The 22,322-nt window shown below is 41.0% G+C and overlaps 1 protein-coding gene across 50 annotated transcripts in view; it reads right to left on the bottom strand.

The window, feature by feature from the left end:
* Positions 1-22,322, bottom strand: part of TTLL5 (tubulin tyrosine ligase like 5) — a 291,003-nt gene that overhangs the window by 53,495 nt on the left and 215,186 nt on the right. For 28 of the 50 annotated variants that reach the window (XM_073997878.1, XM_073997882.1, XM_073997883.1 and 25 more), the window contains 2 exons: positions 21,768-21,985; positions 2,722-2,804 (listed from right to left, as the gene is read on the bottom strand). The exons of 3 other annotated variants lie outside the window; for them this stretch is intronic. In XM_073997878.1, the coding sequence (XP_073853979.1) occupies positions 2,722-2,804; positions 21,768-21,985 (301 nt within the window). The remainder of the gene's footprint in view (positions 1-2,721; positions 2,805-21,767; positions 21,986-22,322) is intronic. 19 more of the 50 variants (XM_073997892.1, XM_073997895.1, XM_005561835.5 and 16 more) reach the window with 2 other exon arrangements.

Genomic DNA, 22,322 nt, shown 5'->3' with positions numbered 1-22,322 from the left:
AAATGTTCATTGGGAAGTATGGAAAATGCCTGAAGCTTACTATATCATGCACCTCAGTGTTTCTTTAACTAAGGATCAGGAACACTAGAAAAATCAGAGTAGAAACAAACCCAAAAAGTTCAGAGGCCCAGAGTCTCTCGGTGACAAAAACAGTAAGTAATAAACTACCTAAACAATGTAAGAAGAATGATCTGCTTGTTACCATAAGGTAGAATCAGCAGGGAAAAGTCACTATGAGAAGCCAGCAAGAAATACAACTTCTTTTCCTTGCTCTGTGGTTTCATACTGACACCAAGTTCAGTATGAGTGCCACAAAATCTTCTAAATAACTTTACCAAGAGTCAGTAAACACTAATTCACGGTCAAGATGCTGCAAGTATGACCCACCTGACCACCCAAGTTTCCAACTGGCTTAGCTGGAGTGCATGCAAAGTTCAATTCAACACTTAATTTATCAATTAGACACACAAATGAAGTATAGTCAGGGATCTCCTTGGGTTTGTGAATCTTTCCAGCTGAAGCAAACATGAAGAGCCAAAGGGAGAGAAGTTCTAACAGGTTATCTCACAGAAATCCTTCACACTTGGCCATGATTCCCTTGTGCCATTACTTTGCAGTCCGTAACAATCCCAGGTGAAAGTTTACTTTCTTAAAAATATAGTAACTATCATGTTCTAGTAATTCTTTCTTTTCTTTTTTCATTTGGAGGAGTGAGGTGAGTAGATACCCATCAAGTACTTCTTGAATTCAGGCTCTAAAATTTTCAGTGGAGAACAAATCCTTATACTCCTATCATACTTCCAGGGATCAGTGTGGCTGGGGACTGGGGCAGGAGCAGGGAGTGGAAAGAGAGAGGGTTGTGAGGTAGTAGTGGCCTGGGTGTAGTTACAGTAGTTATAGCACCTTCCCTATATACTTCTTCATTTAATCCTCACTATAAGCCTATGAGATACATACAATTATCCCCAGGATGTAGTCAAGTAACTGGCTGCTTTTTTTTTTTAAATTAGAGGTAGGGTCTTGCCCTGTCACCCAGGCTGGAGTACAGTGGCAGGATCACAACTCACTGCAGCCTTGAATTCCTGGGCTCAAGTGATCCTTCCAGCTCAGCCTCTTGAGTAGCTAGGACTACAGGCATGTGCCACCACACCTGGCTAATTAAAAAACTTTTTTTTTTTTGGTAGAGATAGGGTCTCACTTTGTTGCCCAGGCTGGTCTCAAGAGATCCTCCTGCCTTGCCCTTCCCAAGCATTGGGATTATAGGCATGAGCCACTGCACCTGGCCTGAGCTTCCCAGAGATCTTATAATCATTTTAAGGTGTATGATGTCAATCCCTGACCCCTAACCACCCAGCCCCCTCCTGCTTAAAATTCCTCGATGGCTCCTTATTGCTGTCAGGGCAATGACCAAGTTCCCTGCATAGCTCATAAACATAAACTGGCCCTACTACCTTGCAACCTTTTCTCTTTCTACTCCCTGCTCATGCCCCAGTCCCCAGCCACACTGATCCGTGGAAGCCTGTGGAACACAGCCCGTTTTCACTCCCCCCAGGTCTTTGCTTGCACTGTTCTCTCTTCCTAGAACTCCTTCTGCCCATGCCTTCCCTCTCCTGGCTGACTCATCCACATTCCAGTGTCAGCTTCGATGTTTTTCCTCTAGGAAGCTGTACCCAGTCCCTAAAGATCTGGGCTCGACTGCTCAGGTTCAAATACTGCCCCACCGCTTACTAGTTGTGAGACTTTAGACAAGTTTTATAATCTGCCTGTGCCTTTATTTCTTCAGCCGTCAATGGGGAATAAAGTTTCTACATTATGTGCCTGTTCAGTGAACAAGTGAGTTATTACACATAAAGCATTCAGAACTGTGTCTGACACATAGCAAATCCTCAGTCAATGTTGTCTGTTGTTACTCTGTGTGTCTCAGGCATGCAATAATACCCACTTTGCAGCACATTCCCTGCTGACTTTTCTATCTCCTTGAGTCTTTAAGTTCCCTGAGAGCAGACTGCCTTGCTCACCCTGCGTGCATCTCAGTGCCCAGCACGTTATTTTCTCTAGAGTAGATACTCAATAATAAATACTTGTTCAATTGAATTGAAGGGTTTTTCTTTCCATTTTCTGACTTATCAGTGCATTTTTATTAATTATTATTCATAGAAAACTATCTCTGGACCAAACACCGCCTAAGTTATCTGTGTGCACCTACACTGAGAGGCTTCAGGCTGTCAGTAACAACCTGTCCATAGACCATGGCATTGGCACAACACGTAGATCAAAGAGCAGAGCTCCAGTTCTGCATCCACGCACAACTTTCAACAAGCCCTCAACTTTCTGAGCCTGTTCCTCATGTGGAGGGGATAAGATCAAACTCACAGGGCTGTGTGAGAATTAAGTGAGAGATAAAACATGTGGAAATACAACATAAGCAGTGAAATACCAGTCAATATGGGGCATTTTTATTAAATGCTGCAAATCTGATAGCATTTTACAAGACTGTGAGGTTTCATTTACTCCAAGCTAGTTCCAGAAAATGCCTATTTTAGGCCGCCAAGATTATTTTAAAGAAGCATGTAACAAAAATGCCCATTTGCCAATGCTTTAAGAGGCTGGATGTTTCATTCTTTGAACTCAGGCTCTCTTTGGAGGCAGAAGAGAGAATGTGCCAAGCCCAACACCTTCCCTGTCACCTATCCAGCTTCAGAAGAGCTGGTGCCCACTAACCTGTGGAGCTGGTGATGGGCACAAAGGCTGCAGGGTTAAGGCTGCTTTGGAGTCCATTCAGCTGCGCATCTGCGGAGGACCCTCTGAAACACAAAGGAGCTTGGTCAGACCTGCAGGCGGAAAGGTGAGGTTAGGCGCAGGCCCTCTGATGGCTTCGCTTCTTGTTCTTGGTGCTTCTCCTGTGGCTCATTCCCTCGCTTCCTTCAAGGCTTTGTTCAAATGTCACCTTATCAGAGAAAACTATGAGCAACCTCCACACTTCTGAAATAGTATATATTTTGAGATTTATTGTTAATTTCTTCCTACTGAAATGTAGCGTCACGAGAGCATGGGCTTTCATCATTGCTGTGTCTCCAGTGCCTAGAATAGTGCCTGACACATAACTGGTACTCAATAAATAGTTGTTTATTGAATGAATAAATCATGTTTCTGGCATTGACTTACATAAATCATATGAAAACACATTTTTAAAAAAGCGCAAGTCTCATGTGGAACAGTGGTTTTCAACTGGGGAAGTGGGGAGGGAGAGATGATGCGTCCCCTGAGCCAACCGGGGACATCCGGCAATGTCAAAACATCTCCAGTTATCACAACTGTGGGGTGCTACTGACAGCTAGCGGGCAGAGGCCAGGAATACTGCTACGCACCCCACAGCACACAGGAAAATGCCCCAAAGAATTATCTACTCCATGGTGTCAATAATCCCGAGATTGAGAAATGTACATAGCATCTCCCCTCGTGCCAACTTTGACAAGAGATACGACAGAGTATATTTGATTCTTTGGGCAGAGGTTCCCGAGCCACATGTCTCAGAAATCCCAGAACTGGTCTGATTGCCTACAGCCCAAGTCAAGCCTCCCTGTTATAGGCTCTTACAGCTCTAATTCTTTCTTTGCATTTTTCAAAATTATACTTATGAAACTGTGTAACTGGTTGCTTAGTATCCATCATCCTTGCTAGAATGTAAGCTCCATAATGAGAGACTGTATTGGTCTTATTCACTGCTGCTGTATTTTGCACACATCAAATATTTATAAATTCTGTTGAAATATTTGTAATATTTTTGTTGTATATTTATAATATAATATTTTTGTGGGTCCACCTGCCTTGATTTTAGTTGATGAGTAAAAGTTGTACCTGGGAGATCAAAGCTTTCACACACTCAATTCTTTGTTTTTGTTGAGCAACATCCAATCCAACCGTTAGTATCTCTCTCCTGAAACTATTTTTCCAGTCATTCATTCACACAAGAAATATTTATTAAGCATTTCCTGTGTTCTGTACCAGTGAGGAGAGACATGAAAGCAAATACATAAAACACAAACTGTGTGCTAAGTGCTAAAGAGAAAAAGCACACAGTGTTATGAGAACGAGGCAGGGGAACCTGGTTGAGATGATGAGGACAGTGGTCAAGGATGGTCTTTCTGAGGAAATAAGATTTCAGGGGAGTCATGAAGTTAGGAGAGGTAGGCATTAGCCAGGAGGAGGCAGAGGAAAGAGCGGTTCACGAGGAAATAGCATATATAATGGCTCTGAGGCAGAATGGGGCTTGGAATGTCCTAGGAACCTTTGAAGACCAGCTAAGGGAATAGGATAGGGGTAGGGATAGGATAGGGGTGGGGATAGGATAGGGGTGGGGATAGAATAGGGGTGGGAATAGGATAGAGGTGGGGATAGGCAGTGTTTGCTGAACGTCTTTGACAGGAATGACCTGGGGTCACTTGTTAATCACAGCTTTCCAGGTGGGCCTGGGGACAGTGCCCCAGGTGCCCAGGTGATTCATCTCATCACTGGCTAGTAGGTAAAGAGGAAAGTGGTATAAGGTGCACCTGGAGAGTCAGGTGGAGTCTGAGGTACCCATATAGTCCCTACATCCCTGAAAGAGGCATGCCGCTTGAGAAGATTCTAGCCCAGCACTGGCGCAAGGATCACACTGTCTCATAGCCCCTCCCCTCTGGCAAGCAATTTGGGGCCTACCCTCTCCTTTCCACTTTCATTTTGAGGACAAGGGAGCCACAGAGGCAGGAGAGAAAGGAGCAGAAGGCTTCTCTCTTTTCCCATCAGCCTTGGCCTTGGAGAGCCACATCTGAAATCCTCATGCATTTTATTTCAGCCCCTTATGGGACCCGAAAACTCTCCCAAAGCATCTGTAGCTGATGTCTGCTCTTTCATGTCCAAGTGAAAAAGTTCTGGAGGGCCTAAGATAAGCTCTTTCCTTTACAGAAGTTAAAAACCATTAGAGCCACTGTGCTTGCTTCAGGAGCAGCTGAGTGGAGCAAAGCCCTGGGCTGGTCTCAATTTCACAAAGTATTAGTGGTTAAAAAAAAAAAGAGGGGGGAAGAAGCTGGCAAAATCTTTGGGTCAGTAGAAGAAACTGGTAGTGAGTAACAGAAAACTGCCTGAGGGATTAGAAGAGTCCCTGGGGGGTTAGACTCAAGGAATTCTGGGTCCCTAAAACTCTTGAAACTTTTCCCTCTCCTCTCTGGAACCCCCAACCCACCCTTCACCTTCTTAGGTTTTATCCTGTTCCCTTCCCAAGCTCCTCTAACCCTATGACCCCTGGTTCCCAGTTTCACTCACTCTTCCATCCTCCTCCCTCCCATAAACTCCCATCAAAGGCCTTGGAGGCCACCACAGATTCAGAATTTGAACATTTCTAATGATTCTACTGTTTCTAGCATAGAGTCCCTATTCTCCCTGTGATGTAGAAATGTGTCCACAGCAATCCAAGGGGAAACTCTTGAGTGAATTTTTCCATGGAAACACTGGTGCACAAAATGGTTTAGGTCTGTTATTACTACTTTAGGCACATTATGGGTAAATATGCTTTTGTTGTGATAACATCATTTCCTTGGGAAAATATATTCCAACTTCTGGACAACCTTCCTCTAAATGAGAACTTTTGAAACACAGCTTGTCTAGAGCCTGTATGTCAATTTGCACTTGCCCCTGCAATGATTCTTTGCTGCTTTCCTGGGAATACATGTTTTAGGAAATATTTACATCGGGAGTTACGTCGGGAGTAACACCTGGATAACAGGACCTACCTTACAGGATTTTGAAGATTAAGTAAGATGGTGAATATAAAGCACATCTAAGCAGTGACTGGTGTTATATCATGGACTAAATATACATTGACTATTAGCAGTATTGTCATTTTTACTTAGGAACATTGCTTAACACTCTCTGCATTCACTGTAAGTCTATCTACATACAGAAATATCAAAATGAATGACTCACTGACTGCAACATCAGTCTGGAATATTAGTGCTAAACTACAGAAGAATGGCCATAGGCATTCTGAACCTGGAAGTTAACAGCAATTTGCTATTAAAGTTACAAGGTAATTAACTGGCAACCTATAAGACAAAAATCTCATAGTAAAAATTATTCTTAAGATCCCTTAGGAAGAGATGTCACATTTGAGATTGACATGTTATCTCTTAATAAATCTAATACGTACTTTTCTGCCAGTGTCAGAATGATTTGCTCAACTGTGCACCAAATGAAGTAGGTCTGTATTTAGAAAAGTAGGCTTGTATTATGGGATCATGTTGTATAAACTATGTATTTTTATTTTTTTGAGATAGGGTCTTACTCTGTCACCCAGGCTGGAGTGCAGTGGCACAATCACAGCTCACTGCAGCCTCAACTTCCTGGGCTCAGGTGATCCTCCTACCTCAGCCTCCCAAGTAGCTGGGCCTACAGGTTTAGTAGTCCCACCATGTCTGGCTAATTTCTGTGTTTTTTGCGGAGACAGAGTTTCGTCATGTCACCCAGGCTGGTCTCAAAGCCCTGGGTTCACACGGTTTGCCTGCCTTGGCCTCCCAAAGTGTGGGGACTATAGATATAAGTGACTGCACCTGGCCTAAAATATATATCTTTAAGCATGAGAGTGACAGTGCAGTAGGATGCTCTTTCTATTAGAAAGGCCCATGGGAACTGCAACCGACTGGAGTGACATTTCTCCCATCTTTTCCTAAGTGTAAAATCAACTGGAATCACCTACTTTATTGAAATTATAATCAATTTCTCTCTGAATAGCTGAATGTATAAAGTTAATTATGTGTTTGATACAGCTTCATTATCTGATGTTCTCTGGTCATAGTACACCAGAATATAAAGAAGTGGCTAAAGATGAAGTTAGAAAAACTGGAGTTATAGCAGCATCAAGAGTTTGACAGTAAGAAATACTGAAAAGATGGAACAAAAAGGTGCCATTAACTTTACATTACACAAAAGTTATTTAGAGTTCAAACATGAGGAGAGTGATAGATGTGAATATCTAGTCCCTAATTGTTCTTCCTGGAAATGGCGCAACTGTCTGGGAGATGGGAAGCTGCTTGATGTAGTTAAAGGTTGAGAGTAAGAGACTTACTACAATCTCAGCTGTGGTAATGGTCTTATTTAGGTTCCTCTCTGAGGATAAACTGTCAATGATTATTAAAAACTGCTTAAATCAGGTGTGGTGGCTCACGCCTGTAATCCTAGCACTTTGGGAGGCTGAGGCAGGTGGACCTGAGGTCAGGAGTTTTGAGACCAGTCTGGCCAACATGGTGAAACCCCATCTCTATTAAAAATATAAAACTAGCCAGGCGTGGTGGCTCACGCCTGTAAAACCAGTTACTTGGGAGGCTGAGGTAGGAGAATCGCCTGAACCCAGGAGGCAGAGGTTGCAGTGAGCCAAGATTGTGCCATTGCACTCCAGCCTGGGTGACAAGAGTGAAACTCCCGTCTCAAAATAAAAAAAATGAAGAAAAAAACAAAACAAAACAAAACAAAAACGGCTTCAGAGTAGGCTGCCTGATTAATTTAGCCACTGAAAAACTATAAGAAACGTGACCACATCCACATATAGTAGCAAAAAAGAATTTGAAGAACTCAATGAATAGTCGCATGCTCCTCTCTATGAAGGCAAAATCTCTTTCCTTGGGACATGTTCACAGCTGGCAGCTATAGAGTTTCCTTAAATATTACATGTACAGTTCCTAACCCTGAATTTGACTCACTTGCTTCACATCTACCTACTCATCTTGCCTCTGCCATTTGTTTGAGGTCTGAGAAAGCATCTCACATGAGCATTATTCCTACTCTGAGGGAACAGCTCTCCCGAGCCTTTCAAAGAAGTTGTTCAATGATGCATTAAAAACAAATAATATCCTTATAAGATGAAATGCCTGTATTTCATCTTCTAGTGATATTACTCCCTGTATTAATTATTTTGAAAAATTTCTTCTAGTACAAGTCTCTAAGGAATATAAGTCAATCAAATGGCTGGCTAGGAATTCCACTGGCATCAAGACCACACCATATAGCCAGCCTATAAAACTATATAACATATACACACACACACACACACACACATATATATATATATATATATATATATATATATATATATATAAAACGCAGTCCAGGAGGGTTATAATGAGCAGTATCCCCACTATCCCTTTTGCTGGTAAGGTTTCTGACATGCTTTCTCGTGGATCTTCATTTCTTTATTTGTGGTTTCCTCTGTTCTTCTTTTGCCCATTATTTTGATCAGTGGAAACTTTTCTGAAAGTGATATGCTTTCTTTAAGGTCTGTTTTGTTCATTACTTCACAAGGTTGACTGTGGTTTGCTGCTATATTATTTCTGTTTGGGTTCTTTTCAAGGCTTTCCACATCCCCAACACAGGGGTACTAGTTTTCTATTTCAATGGTTTAGTATAAGTTTATCTTGGACTCATGCCACCACATCAGAGATGACCTTTCTGTAGAAGAAAGGACTCACAAAAGGAAAATGCTCAAGACTTTACAGGAAGAGCAGAGCTACAAATGCTGACCTTGCCAGGGCTGTGGCAAAACAGACATGGCTGCATCTGTGAAGGTCCTGAAAACACCCCCAAACCTGACCGTTTTTATAAAATACAGTGATAACCAATCTCTTTCAATTCCCAAGGAAAAAGAAACAAAACAAAATAAAAAACACATACCCTGACTTTTCCTACCAAACATTTACTCATAGATTAAGTATCCTGCAACTTTCGACATATCCACACACACACTCACACACACACACAGACAGGTATATGCTGCCTCTTCCTTTTATCTCTCAGTGTAGGGATTATGATTCTGAAATTGAAGTTAATGCTAATCCTTAGAAAATAACAATTAGAACATTATTAATTAGGGTCAGGTTCCAAAACCAAATCATGAAACATTTAGTGAAGTCAATTTTCGTGCAGTAAAGGCACATAGGACTCCATTTTATAAATATACTGCATATTATCTATTCCCCTGTGTTTCTGGTTATACCCCTTTTGATTCCTGAGTAGGCCCTTTTATCTTTTTATTCATTAGTCTTTCCAGAGGCCATCCTATCACTTGTCAATTTCATTCGCTCCTTCAACACATATTTAATGACCCCCTACATGAGCCAGATACAGTTTGAGGCACTGTTCTCTCATGTTCTGCCATGTGCCCGACTGTTCTAGGAGATTTCTGTGTATTTTTTTCCTTTCTATATTTTATTTTATTTATTTATTTTTGAGACGGAGTCTTGCTCTGTCACCCAGGCTGGAGTGCAGTGGCACCATCTCAGCTCACTGCAAGCTCTGCCTTCCGGGTTCATGCCATTCTCCTGCCTCAGCCTCCGAGTAGCTGGGACTACAGGTGCCCGCCACCATGCCCGGCTAATTTTTTGTATTTTTAATAGAGACAGGGTTTCACCGTGTTAGCCAGGATGGTCTCAATCTCCTGACCTCGTGATCTGCCCGCCTTGGCCTCCCAAAGTGCTGGGATTACAGGCGTGAGCCACTGCGCCCAGCCCCTTTCTGTATTTTAATTAGTTTATTCTGTTCTCCTTTCATAGCTTTTCAAATTAAACAATTAACTCACTTATTTTTAATCCTTCTTGTCTTTTAAATAAATGCATTATATTTTTGAGTGCAGTTTTGGTTATTCCACAAATTTGATGTGCAGTACTTTTATAGCCATACAGTTTAAAATATTTTATAATTTTCATTATGATTATCTCTTTAATGCATGAGTAATAGGTACTCTATTTTTTTAAAATTTCCAACACATGGTTTTTTTAAAAAAACCTCTTTTTATTATTTCTAACTTAAGTACTTTGTGGTTGAAGAGTGTGAACCGTTTGATATTGATATTTTGAAGTGCATGGAGCCTTCATTTGTGACATAGTATGTGCCGAATTTTTAGAAACATTCCAGATATACTTGAATACCATTAAGTGCAGGAGTCTATGCATAACTGCAACTGCTTTTCAGGCTGTGAGCTACGATTCATAATTGGGCTGTAAAATGAATTTCGGGGCTCACTATCAGCATTAAAAAATAGAAGACAGTATTTTGTGAAATTTTAATTTCACATATACACATACATATAGATAGGTATTTTTACTGGGTTGTATATAAAATGTTTTTTCTTTTTTTAGATCATTTCGCCTATGACACAGCCCTCAGGAAGTCCTGAGAACATGTGCCCCTAAAATGTATTTTTTATTTTAAGTGCTGGTTCAAAAAGATGAAAAGCCTCTTATTAAAGCAAAATGTTAATTCTGTATATCAAATACTCAAGTCCTCAGTAATTTTTGAGTTATTTGTGACTGACAGAAGTAAATTCAAATAAATTACCCACTAATATTAATGATTTGCTAGTTTCTCCTTATAATTTTGTCAGCTTTTGATTTCTATAAGTTTATGATGTTAAGTGCATACAAGGGCTTTTCTTTATTCCTCTTAGTGATTTTTGCTTATATTTTATCTGATATTAACATTGCTATACCAGTTTTCCTTCTGATTAGTATTTCATAATTGATCTTTTCCCACCTTTTATTTTCTACTTTTTGTTCAGATTTTACTTTATGGATGTCTCTTTTATGTAGTGAATAACTCAACTTTTTAAAAAGATGCAATTTGATCATCTCTTTTTTAATGGAAGAGTTTAATCTGTCAACATTTATTTTGATTATGTGCATATTTGGACTCATTTCTATTATCTCAGTTTTTGTTTTCTATTTATCATCCTATTCCTTTGCTTCTTTTTTTTGAGACAGAGTCTCACTCTGTTGCACAGGCTGGAGTGCAGTGACGCATAAATTTGGCTCACTGCAACCTCAGCCTCCTGGGTTCAAGAGATTCTCCTGCCTCAGCCTCCCGAGTAGCTGGGATTACAGGCATGTGACACAACGCCTGGCTAATTTTTGTATTTTTAGTAGAGACGGGGATTCACCATGTTGGCCAGGCTGGTTTCGAACCCCTAACCTCAAGTGATCCACCTGCCTCGGCCTCCCAAAGTGCTAGGATTACAGGCGTAAGCCACCACACCCAGCCTCCTTTGCTTCTAATTTTCCTACCTCCCACTAAATTAATAAAGTATCTACATTTCCCTTTCCCTGCTCTGTTGGTTTGAAAACTACAGGCTACATCTTATTTAGCTATTTTTTCCTAAGTGTAAAGTCATTCAGTATTTCTGTCCTGACCTCAAAGTTGACACAGACCCTTATCAACTAAACACTCTAGATCCCTGTATCTTGTCTTTGTTATCTCTAAATGGTTTTTGTCTTCTTAAAGACCAATAATTATTTTTATAGTCATTACCATTTATCAACATTTTACAGACAGATTTGTTGTACTTTATTGTTTCTTGTTGCCTAATACTTCTGGATTCACTTCTATCTCTATACAGTCTTTACTATTTCCTAGTTTGAATTTCAGGTATACTCTTAGACTTTGAATGTCTCAAATCATTTTTATTTTGCCTTCACTTTTTTTTTTAGATGGAGTCTTGCTCTGTCACCCAGGCTGGAGTGCAGTGGCGCGATCTCGGCTTACTGCAAACTCTGCCTCCCAGGTTCAAGCAATTATCCTGCCTCAGCCTCCTGAGTGGCTGGGACTACAGGCGTTCTGCCACCCTGCCCAGCTAATTTTTGTATTTTTAGTAGAGATGGGGTTTCAACCTGTTAGCCAGGATGGTCTCAATCTCCTGACCTTGTGATCTGCCTGTTTTGACCTCCCAATGTGCTGGGATTACAGGCGTGAGCCACTGTGCCCAGCTGCCTTCACTCTTGAATGCCAGTTTAGCTATGTATGAAATTCTAGACTGAAAGTTTATTACCAACACTTTGAAGTAATTGGCTATTGTTTTCTAGCACCTATTGCTGAGGAGAAGAATGCTGGTACTGTGTGTTCCTTTGTCATTTACGCAGATTTTCTCTCTGGTAATATTTAGACTTCTCTTTACGCTTAATGTTCTGGTTTCTTGCTACTCTGATGTGTCTAGAGGTACATTTATTTTGGTACATGAATGGATTTTTTAGCCGAGGACTCATGTCTTCTTCAATTCTGGAAAATTCTGTTATTTTCTAAAAGCATTGCTTGTCCAATTATCCCTTAGGTCTTTTTTGTGATACTCCTATCAGAGTCACATGTCATGTTCCACAAGATACTCCTATAAGACACATAATCTAACATGTCTGACTATTTTAAAGTATTAATTTATCTGTAAAGAATTCATGTTCCAGTTGTTGATTTTCCTGGCAATCTTTCTTAACATGAGATTTTTTCATGTGTTTTGGAATTTTGGTTTGCAGGCTTATTCTGAATGGGAATCATTCCCTGCCCTTGCCTCTGTGCTTGCTCATTCCTCCCTGTCTGAAGATTATATAGTTGCCTTCACCCAGACCCCTGGCACCAGCCCCAAACCAGGCATTATAGTGGCATTTTGGGGCCCTTGCCTCAGTGATATTTAGAAACCAAAGGCAGTTTTGAGACAGGAACAGTTGAAAGGGTATGTCATTGTCTTCCTGACTCTGTAGGCCCATAGTCTCATGTAAAGATACAGCCTCAGTTAGTGGCTTCATGCCAGTTTTACTACTTTCCCATTAGGAGAGCACACTGCATCCTTTAGTGCAGGGTTTTCAACCTTGCCACTACGGACATGTTGGGCTGGATAATTCTTTGTAGTGGGAGACTGTTCTGTGCTTTGCGATGCTCAGCAGGATCCGTGGACTCTACCCACTAGATTCCAGTAGCACTCCCCCCGTTACGACAAGTATAAATGTCTCCAGACATTGCCAAATGTCTCTTGTGGGGGGGAACTGTCCCATGTTGAAAATCAATTATTTTCAAGTAATGAGCCTGGCTTTAGGTTCTCCTCTTGTAGGGCACTTTCAGGTCCCAATATGTCACAGGAGCTTGTCACTGCCTGCTTCAGAAAGCCTACAGCTTCAGCTTCATTCATTGATTCTCGTTTACTTTGGTACATTTTGGGGACAAGGAGATATGTGCCTTGTTTTGAAGCACAGCTAAGTCCCGTAGGTTTTCTTCTTTAAATGTTCATCCATCATAGCTATGTGTTTGCAGCAGAGGGGGGATGTGGATGTGAAACTGTGAACTTTGGGAGCCAACTGGACTGGAAGTCAGTAACTCCAAATCTAATTTTTTCTTTCGTTTGAAACTGAGCCTTTGCCTTCAATCGTCTTTAGAGTTATTAGTGTTCAGGAAATCAGAATATGTTTCAATTTCCACAGGCTCACCAGCAGAACCAAATCACACTTACAAATAACAACCTACCAACAACACAAATGTGATTTCTTTTAGTAGGGAACAGCAGCAGCTGCAGAATACAACTACACTGACCAGCAGACATTGGACGCCATATATGTCAGAGAAACACATTATCTCATTTAATCCTAAGAACAACTCCAAGACATCAGTAATATTTTATAGATAATGAAACAGAAGCTTAGAGTTATCTCTAGAAAAGTTAATTAAGCCAAGAAACCAGGACCCAAATCTCATTTCAAATTCCAGGCTGTTAACAACTGTACTCTACTGCCTCCCATACGCTACTCTACAATAATGAGATCATTGTTATTTAGTGATCCTTGATGCATACGACTTGACATAGAATACCATGTCACCACCACCACTGCCATCACTATCTCCTCCACCACTTCCATCTCCACCATCACCACTGCCATTTGCTGAGAACTTATGAATATAAGCTATCTCAGGCGCTGGGAATGAGCTTATCTCCTCTCAAAAACAAACCATGCAAGCAGAGATCTTATCTGTCTTGTCCACTGGTGTTATCACTGGTGTCTAGGGCAATGTTGAGCAAAATAGACATTCAATATATATGTGATGAAAGGGTGAAGACAAGGTATCTGTCTTTGAGGGAGCTACAGAAAGCAGAACATATGAAAAAAGGAAAAATAAAACAAGGAGGTAGATGGCAGAGTCAGCTGAGGAGGTGAGGAAGGGGCAGCTGGGAAGGATGCACCAAGGCGAGACACTAAAACCCAATCTTGAATGAAAGGCAGGACTTAGGTTCAAGAGGCCTAAGGGCACTCTGCAGAGATGGCATGGGTATGCAGGAACAAAGAATGGGAAGCATATGTGGAGCAGTCTGTGCAAAGCGGTGATAGAGTATGAAGAAGGCAGGAGACAGGAGAGAGGTCATATTGCAGAAGGCTTGAATGTCAGAGTCAGGACTCTCAATTTTATCTTGTGGGCACCTGGAAGCCTTCAAAGATTTCAGAAAAATGGGCAGGGTGCAGTGGCTCACGCCTGTAATACCAGCACTTTGGGAGGCCGAGGTGGACAGATCATGAGGTCAGGAAATCTAGACCATCCTGGCCAACATGGTGAAACCCCGTCTCTACTAAAAATACAAAAAATTAGCTGGGCATGGTGGCGGGCGCCTGTAGCCCCAGCTACTCAGGAGGCTGAAGCAGGGGTATCGCTTGAACCTGGGAGGCAGAGGTTGCAGTGAGCCGAGACCGCGCCACTGCACTCCAGCCTGGGTGACAGGGCGAGACTCTGTCTCAAAAAAAGGAAAAAGATTCCAGAAACATGGTTTAAAGAACTACTTTGGAGATGATTTTTAAAAGTTGTTTCCTGGGCCTACTCATGTATTCCTTTAAGAAGAACCAATTTAGACAGTTTGAAAATTTCCACTTGTTCTATGTTCTAGTTAAGTCTTCTTTTTCTTCAAGAACAACCAATTTATACTTGATATTTTTCAAAATATTATCTTTCATCTACTTTTTAAAATTGTACATAGTGTGCACAGTGTTCTCATAATTTTTCAGTCTCTCCTATATCTACTTTTAAAGTCTTTCTCTTATTTTTACTTCTCTTATTTTCTGGCAGAAGTATGTTTATTTTCTTCTTCTGGGTTCCCCTGACCCAAACTAAATAAGATTTTGAACTTCACGAATTTTATTGCTTGCTTTTCACTTTATATTACTTTTCTTCTTAATTTCCTTAAGTCTGTTTTCCTTAGCTTTGTTTTATGGTTCCTTTTCTAACTTCGTGTGATAAAAGCTTACTTCAATTATGACAAATATGTGGCCTATTCACCACTCTCAGCATCTTCCCTGCCTGTGGCAGATGCTACTAACCTATCAAAGCACTCTTTTTTGCTGAACTCAGGGAAGTCCTCACAGGTCTTTCCAAAACAACACCGGGCAATCAGCTGAAGCCAGCCAATTTACCATTTGTATCTTGGTTAATTTCTTTTTCATCTTTCAGTATTTTAGTAATGAAAATGATGAAGATTATGAATTTACCTTTGAGTACATCTTTGACTCCCTCCCTCCCTCCTTCCCTTCCTTGACAGATTACCTTTGAGTATATTTTTGCCTGACTTCCTGCCTCCCTCCCTCGCTTCTTCCCTTCCTTCCTTCTTTTTTTTGAAGAGTCTTGCTCTCTTGCCCAGGCTGGAGTGCAGTGGCGTAATCTTGGCTCACTGCAATCTCCACATCCCAGGCTTCAGTGATTCTCGTGCCTCAGCCTCTCGAGTAGCTGGGACCACAGGTGCCATGCCACCACGCCTGGCTAATTTTTGTATATTTGGGGTTCGCCATGTTGGCCTGGTTGGTCTAGACCTGAACTCCTCACCTCCAGTGATCCCCACCTGCCTCGGCCTTCCAAAGTGCTGGGATTACAGGCATGAGCCACTGCGCCCAGCCTTTATATTTAATATCTCATTTTACTGGAAAGTGGTCTGAGAATGAGGCATGTATGATTTCTACTTTTTGAGGATTTAATTGAAACATTCCAGTTTAGAAAACTATTCCACAAGATCTCTGTAGGGCACAAAGTTATATATCTATTGATTTACTCTTATTAACTAATACCTGTTTGTCCTTATGTTGAGTCTTATTTGCCTAAACTACTGACTATTATTTCTATTCTCTTTTTGTAATTTGTTATTTTAGGTTGAAATCTGTCTTTTCTCTCATCATTTTCATCTTTGTATACTTCTTCCTCAAATTTTTGGCATTTGTCTTTTAGTTTGCAAATTCAGTTTATGCAGTGGCCAATTTCTATTTACTGTCTTCAGCCCAATTTTTCACTTAGGTAGTTCTCATCTCTGTGCAATCCTCCCTGACTGCAGGTCCCTTGCTCCTTCTATATGATAGCTTTGTCTAGTTCTCCACACAGATGCTCTCTACTCTTACATTTTGTTAAGAATACACATTAGGTATTTTCTAAAATGTTATTATTTCTTGCTTAAACTCATTCTAGAGGTAAGAAGCCTCTGAATCTTCTCCATGAAGACTTCTTTTTTTTTGGAGACAGAGTCTCTCTCTGTTGCCCAGGCTGGAGTGCAGTGGTGTGATCTTGGCTCACTGCAATCTCTGCCTCCCAGGTTCAAGCGATTCTCCAGCCTCAGCCTCCTGAGTAGCTGGGATTACAGACACGCGCCACCACACCCGGCTAATTTTTTGTATTTTTAGCAGAGATGGGGTTTTACCATGTTGGCCAGGCTGGTCTCGAACTCCTGACCTCATGATCTGCCTGCCTCAGCCTCCCAAAGTGCTGGGATTACAGGCATGAGTCACCGTGCCCAACTGAAGCCTTCTTTTAAGCTATACTACCTATTCCCAGGCCCCAAGATTTTCCAGTATTTGCTCATCCTTAAAGAAGGTCTAAATCTGCCAAGGGCTTATATTTATGGAGAAACTGATGTGGATGGATTCTATCAGAGGTTAGCATAAATTCCTGCCAAAATCTTTTAAAAAGGGGTTTTCATACTCAGGTGAAGGAGGAGGGAAGTGAGGGGTGGGAAATATCCAGCAGTTATATTACCATTTCAACAACCATTTTAACATCCCAGGAGGCAGGCACGAGAAGTCAGATTTTAATTAAAATTATGCCAATGTGAATCAGCAAAGGAAGACCCATCATTCCATGGCTCTCATGTAGCTTTCCTCCCCACTAAGACACACACAATCATGCAGCTTTTGATTAGGTGTGGTTGTAGCACCCATGCCTCTGACTGATGTCACTGTCCACACCAAAAGCAACCCCTAGGACTTCCTAATGCACCACTGAGGTCCAAATGAGGAGGGTTAGTAGAAGACAGACAGTCTAAGTGGCAGAGCTCCTGACTGGCGCTCACGTCCTTTCTACCCTCAGGCCCTGCCCCTCAGAGCGAGGGGATATTATTGTCTGCGGTATTCCAGGTTTCCCTTTCATCTCCTAGACTGCACTCTCCCAGAAGATACTATACAAAAGCCCTCCATGTTGATCTTCAATCCAGTCTTCCTGTGCTGCATCTAACAGAAATTCCCCCAGCACCTCTAATATGAGTGGCATTAATTCTTCCTCCATTTAAGTGGTAAAACTGGTATGGAAAAAGAGAGGCGTGAGTGAGTTCCTAAGTGCATACATTGTATTTTCTTCAAAAGCAATATTTTAGGATAATTAATCTGCCATTTGCTGTACAGATAGATGTAGATAAATAGATTGGCAGGGACCTTTGAAATATGTGATGTACGGGGAAGAGTCTGAGGTAAGCACAGCGGGTGAAATGAGTTCCAGTTTGAGCTCGGCCACTGACCACCTGGGTACCTTGTTGTACTCATATCCCCACAACTATGCCTAGATCCCTTTATCTTCTACCACAAACATTTTATAATTACCTACCTTGGAAATGCATAATGTAGAGAATCCTACATTAAGGATGAATATGTTACAGATTCAACTATGCTTCTTGAAACTGCACATAATAAAAGGCTGGCAGAAAATGGTTAACCCACAATATGGTATCTTACATGCTCACCTCAAGAACTTTTGGACAATTATTAAGTCCTAATTACTTTGCCCTGAAATCTTCTCACTTTAATGACTCATGTTAAAAAGATAACATTTTTAAGCTGATATTTATTTTCATATTGTTCTGACATTAATCTCTTAAACATCTTTTACCATATGGCTGACCTCACCAAATGTTCAGGTAACATTAATTGGGATTTGGTGCTACCAGGCTACCCAGTCCTGATGGCTTTCCTCCCTGCTAATCCCTAGCAGCCTTTAACAAACAACCACTGTCCTGGGTGCTGACTCAGAACAGTAGTTACCATCAACTTCCACTCAGGTCACCCTGATGAGAATCACCTAAGGCCTGGGTAAAGAAGGTCATCTCAGCTATTTAAGGAAGAGTACTGCAGTTCAGTCTGTGCTTCTTCAACAGTTTTCTTTCTTCAGAGAAATCTCCCAGGTTACAACAGCTTTGGTCCCACCCTTTCAAATTCATTCAGTCTGAGTTTTGCCCTTGTGCCTGGCAAACTTCAATCTCCTCAGGTTTCTTTCTCCATATTTCCTGGAGAGTATGATTCTGGCTCTGAAAAAAGGTCATTTATAAGGAAGAGACAGTTCAGATGCATGTAGTTGTGTGTAGGCTGTCGTCCTTCTCAGTTCAGCTGACTGCTTGGAAGAAATACCACAAATAGTTTTGAAAGGAGGATCTGAAGCGGGTACTAAATTATGAAGTGTTGCAAACATTGGAGAAGAAAATCAAGAAAGATTATTGGCACTATGAAAATGGTAAAAAAAAAAAAAAATCTAAATCATTCCCTTCACAACTGACAAATGAGGTTTAGCTAAATGAAATATAAGTGTATGAATTTGAGAACGACAACAAAGAACTGCTGGGACAAGAGAGGCTGAGGAAAATGGCTTGAAAGCATCAGGATTAAAGAGCAAATGTGCTCATAAAAAAGCTTTCAATGGAATAGACAGAAAACAAGTCATTTTGGTTAATTATTCAGTAGGGACACTGGGTTTTGTTTTACAGATGGGAAAAAGAAACCTTTAGAGGGAAAGCAACTTGAGTATTATCATAAAGAAACAGGACCCCACTGTTCTGATTCTCAACTCCCTTTGCACCAAAATCCAAGTGACATTCCATCTTTAATGTTCTATTCTTCTCTAAACTCAAAACTCAACCCTCTAGGATGTGGAAACTTTGATGGTCTTGGAAATTGCTTCTATATTTGTCTAATGCCAACTTCTGTGCTAGAAGAAGTTTGAAGTTCAACCCAAAAACACACAGCTTGGCATGGTCCAAAGCTCATTACAACTTCTCATTAGTTGTGTCTCTTGAGGCGACTATGGCATTCCTGAGTGTGACTCAGTATCACCAGTCATAACTGAGGGTTCCTGATTAATCTGAACTGAGCCAGAGTAAAGGCCACAGTAAGATCCAAGCAAATGAAGCAACACATCTTGTAGGAAGAAAGTAAAAAATTTACATGAAAATTTCTTGAAATGCCATCTTGCTACTAAGCATAATAGTACCTAACACTGATTTAGCATGTATTACATACCAGGCACTGTATTTGTGCTTGACATTCATCAATTCATTTAATTATCTTAATAACCCTATGAGGCAGGTACTATTACTATTCCCATTTTAATAGGAAACTGAGTCACAGAGACGTTGAGTAACTTGCTATGCTGGCTAGGAACAAGAATTACTTTAGAACAGTAAGAATATATCAACTGATACTCAGGATCCTGATTTCGAGAGCCATGAGAACTTTCTCTAGATTAAAAAAATTACTTCATCAATCCAAATAAAGCATGGGGTTTAGTTCATAGTAATGTGCCAATGACAGTTTCCTAGTATGGTACATTCCTCAAATGCACCACGGCAATGTCAGATGTTAACAATGGAAAAAACACTGGGTAAGTGGTAGGTGGGAATTCTTTGTACTACCCTTACAACTTTTCTGTAAATCTAAAGTTAATATAAAATACAGTTTGTTTGTTTAAAAAACTTTATCAGGATACTTCATAGGGGGAGCTTTTCATTGTTCAGATGAAAAGCCATGCTATTCTTTTTCCTAAAAGTTAGAAGAATATCTGAAAACACTGGGGTCCTTACAATGCTGTACATTTTACACATAAGTGAGAGAATGTTAAAGTCTTTATTAGTACTAACTTAGCTTCAGAGACTTGTCCTAGAGTTTTACAGGCAAATTGGAAACTATTTCCTGGAACAACGCCTCACAGCATGCCTTTTGATACCTGGATTATATTACTTAAATTCTGAAGAAATCTCTGCTTTTTCCCCCCGTTCTGTGCATTTTTGATGTTGAGCTGTTTCCGGTTTTCCCACACTCTTGCCTGTCACAAAGAAGAAACCACAAAAATGCTGCAAAGCAAAGTCTGTCCAAAGAGCTGCAGTTCCATCTCAGGAGGCTGTGGAGTTCTCCTGCCAGCAGTGAGTTCAGGGCAGCAGCAAGCAGTGTCTTCAAATGCCCAGCCCTGCTGCCTGAGCCCACCTCTCCACCAGCTAGCCACACAGGCCACCAAGGGCCCTCTGAGGGTACTGGCAATAATCACAGAATCCACAAGGGGCACACTGGCAAACTCAACATTCACATTTGGCTCAAAAATTTTCCCAGTTAACTATGGGCTTTCCAAATCTATGAAGGAGAGTGTGGTTTTAGAATGCATATGACGGTGACCAAGGCTTACTGAGTTCTTACCTAGGCTGGGCCTTACTCTATGTACTTCACACATATTAACTCTGTTAACATTTAGCAACTGACCTAGGAGGTAGATACTCTTACTGTTTTATTTTTACAAATGGAAACATGAGGAAGCTGAGACTAAGAGATTAAGTAACTTGTAACTTGCAGAAGGTGTCAAATTAGTACAGTGTGGCCTGAGGATGTGAATCCGGGCAGTCTGGCTGCAGAGGCTGCACACCTAAGGATTTGACTCTACTCTTTCCAGGGTGAGAAGACACACAGTTTCCTTTCTATTTTGCTACTGGCATTCAACCACAAACTGCAGCCTTTCTACTGCCCCTTCCTACTACTCCAGAGAGTTCTGCAGTCATTACAATGCCAGCTCTTCCCAGAACAGGGCTTGGTACTTAGTGGGCACTGAATAAATATTTATTGGATAAATGAATAATGGCAACAATATAATTAATACAGCCACAAGGGATTGTTTTCTACCTAAATCCAGAATTTGATTTACCATCCAAGGAGGAAAAAACAGTAATGACTTTTTCTATGTTTTAGGATTCTTCTCACAACTAACATTGATCTTCTGAAGGACAAATGAATGAGGAGCCTCAATGACAGCAAGAGAAATATACAAATGTCCACTACACAAAAACACAGCAGGCAATGCCTGCCTCTTCCAGACATCTCTGAAAGTTCCCCAAGTTTAACCTGAAGAAGTGCTGCTAGAACCAACGCTCTTCACCAATCTATTTCTAGTCCACTGGCTAAAAAGTGGCTGGAGGTAGCGTGAAGGATTTTGATGTACAAAAATTTGATTCAGGAAAGAAAACGTCCTTTTGGTGTAAACAGGTAGACTGCAAAAGGTATTAAAAACACCATTGCTACACAGAGCTTGCTGACTAATGTCAATAAGGTTATATCATCCTCCTAGATGAAATCGCAATCCTATATCTTCCAATTCAAATATCTAAAAGTGAACAAACCAAGGGGAAGCAGGGTGTTGAATTCTGTATGAAATTGAAAAGATCTGATTCTGCAGGGCCTGTCCCTCCCACAGGGTGGTGGCCATCTGCTTGTTTCAGTAGTTCCCCGGGAGATTCTAATCTGTAGCCTGCACTGAGAACTAGGGTTAGCCTTTATTTCCCAGCAGGTGTTCTTGTTTCCAGTACTTCAGTACGAATGGTCTTGAAGAGTAACAAATAAAGAGTACTGTTAGCTTAGAAATGATAAAACTCAGTAGAAATTGAACAGAAAAAAACTTACTTGGAAGCCCTCTGGGATGTTGCCCTTCTGAGCACTTGTTTGTGGTTGGGTGGGGGTTTGGGGACCAGGGAGGCGCAAGAACTTGGAGGTGGTACTGCTTTTTGTGGCAGAGTGGTTGGCTTCTGGCCACTAGCTGTGGCACTGGAAATTCTACAATCTGCACCATTATTCATTGTCCATAAATTGGAGTTAGGTAGTGTCTGGCTGCCAAAGATCGCCTACAAAAAAAAAAAAAAAAAAAAGGAAAAAAAATGATCGATGGACATCACCTTCACAACCCATTTACTTTATTAACTAGTCTGTAATCCTGTCAAGGGGCAAAAAGAAAAGGAAAACTGTTATTTTTTTTTTTAAAGGAAAAACTTCTCTAATGTTGCCAGTGCAGCTCTGGATTCACAGAAGGGGAATATTTTGAAGCAGAGAGCTGAAATGGTCTTGTTGAAAGTACACTGGGCTAGGAATCAGGGCACCTGGGACACTAACTGTTGGCCCACATGCGTGAATTAGAAAAGCATTTGATCTCTCTCATTGCAGTTTCCATAATTGTTAAATTCA

The sequence above is a fragment of the Macaca fascicularis genome, chromosome 7, assembly GCF_037993035.2.
Source record: "Macaca fascicularis isolate 582-1 chromosome 7, T2T-MFA8v1.1".
NCBI lineage: Eukaryota > Metazoa > Chordata > Mammalia > Primates > Cercopithecidae > Macaca > Macaca fascicularis.
The sequence above is the reverse complement of the archived record's forward strand: the minus strand, read 5'-3'. Positions and strand labels throughout refer to the sequence as shown.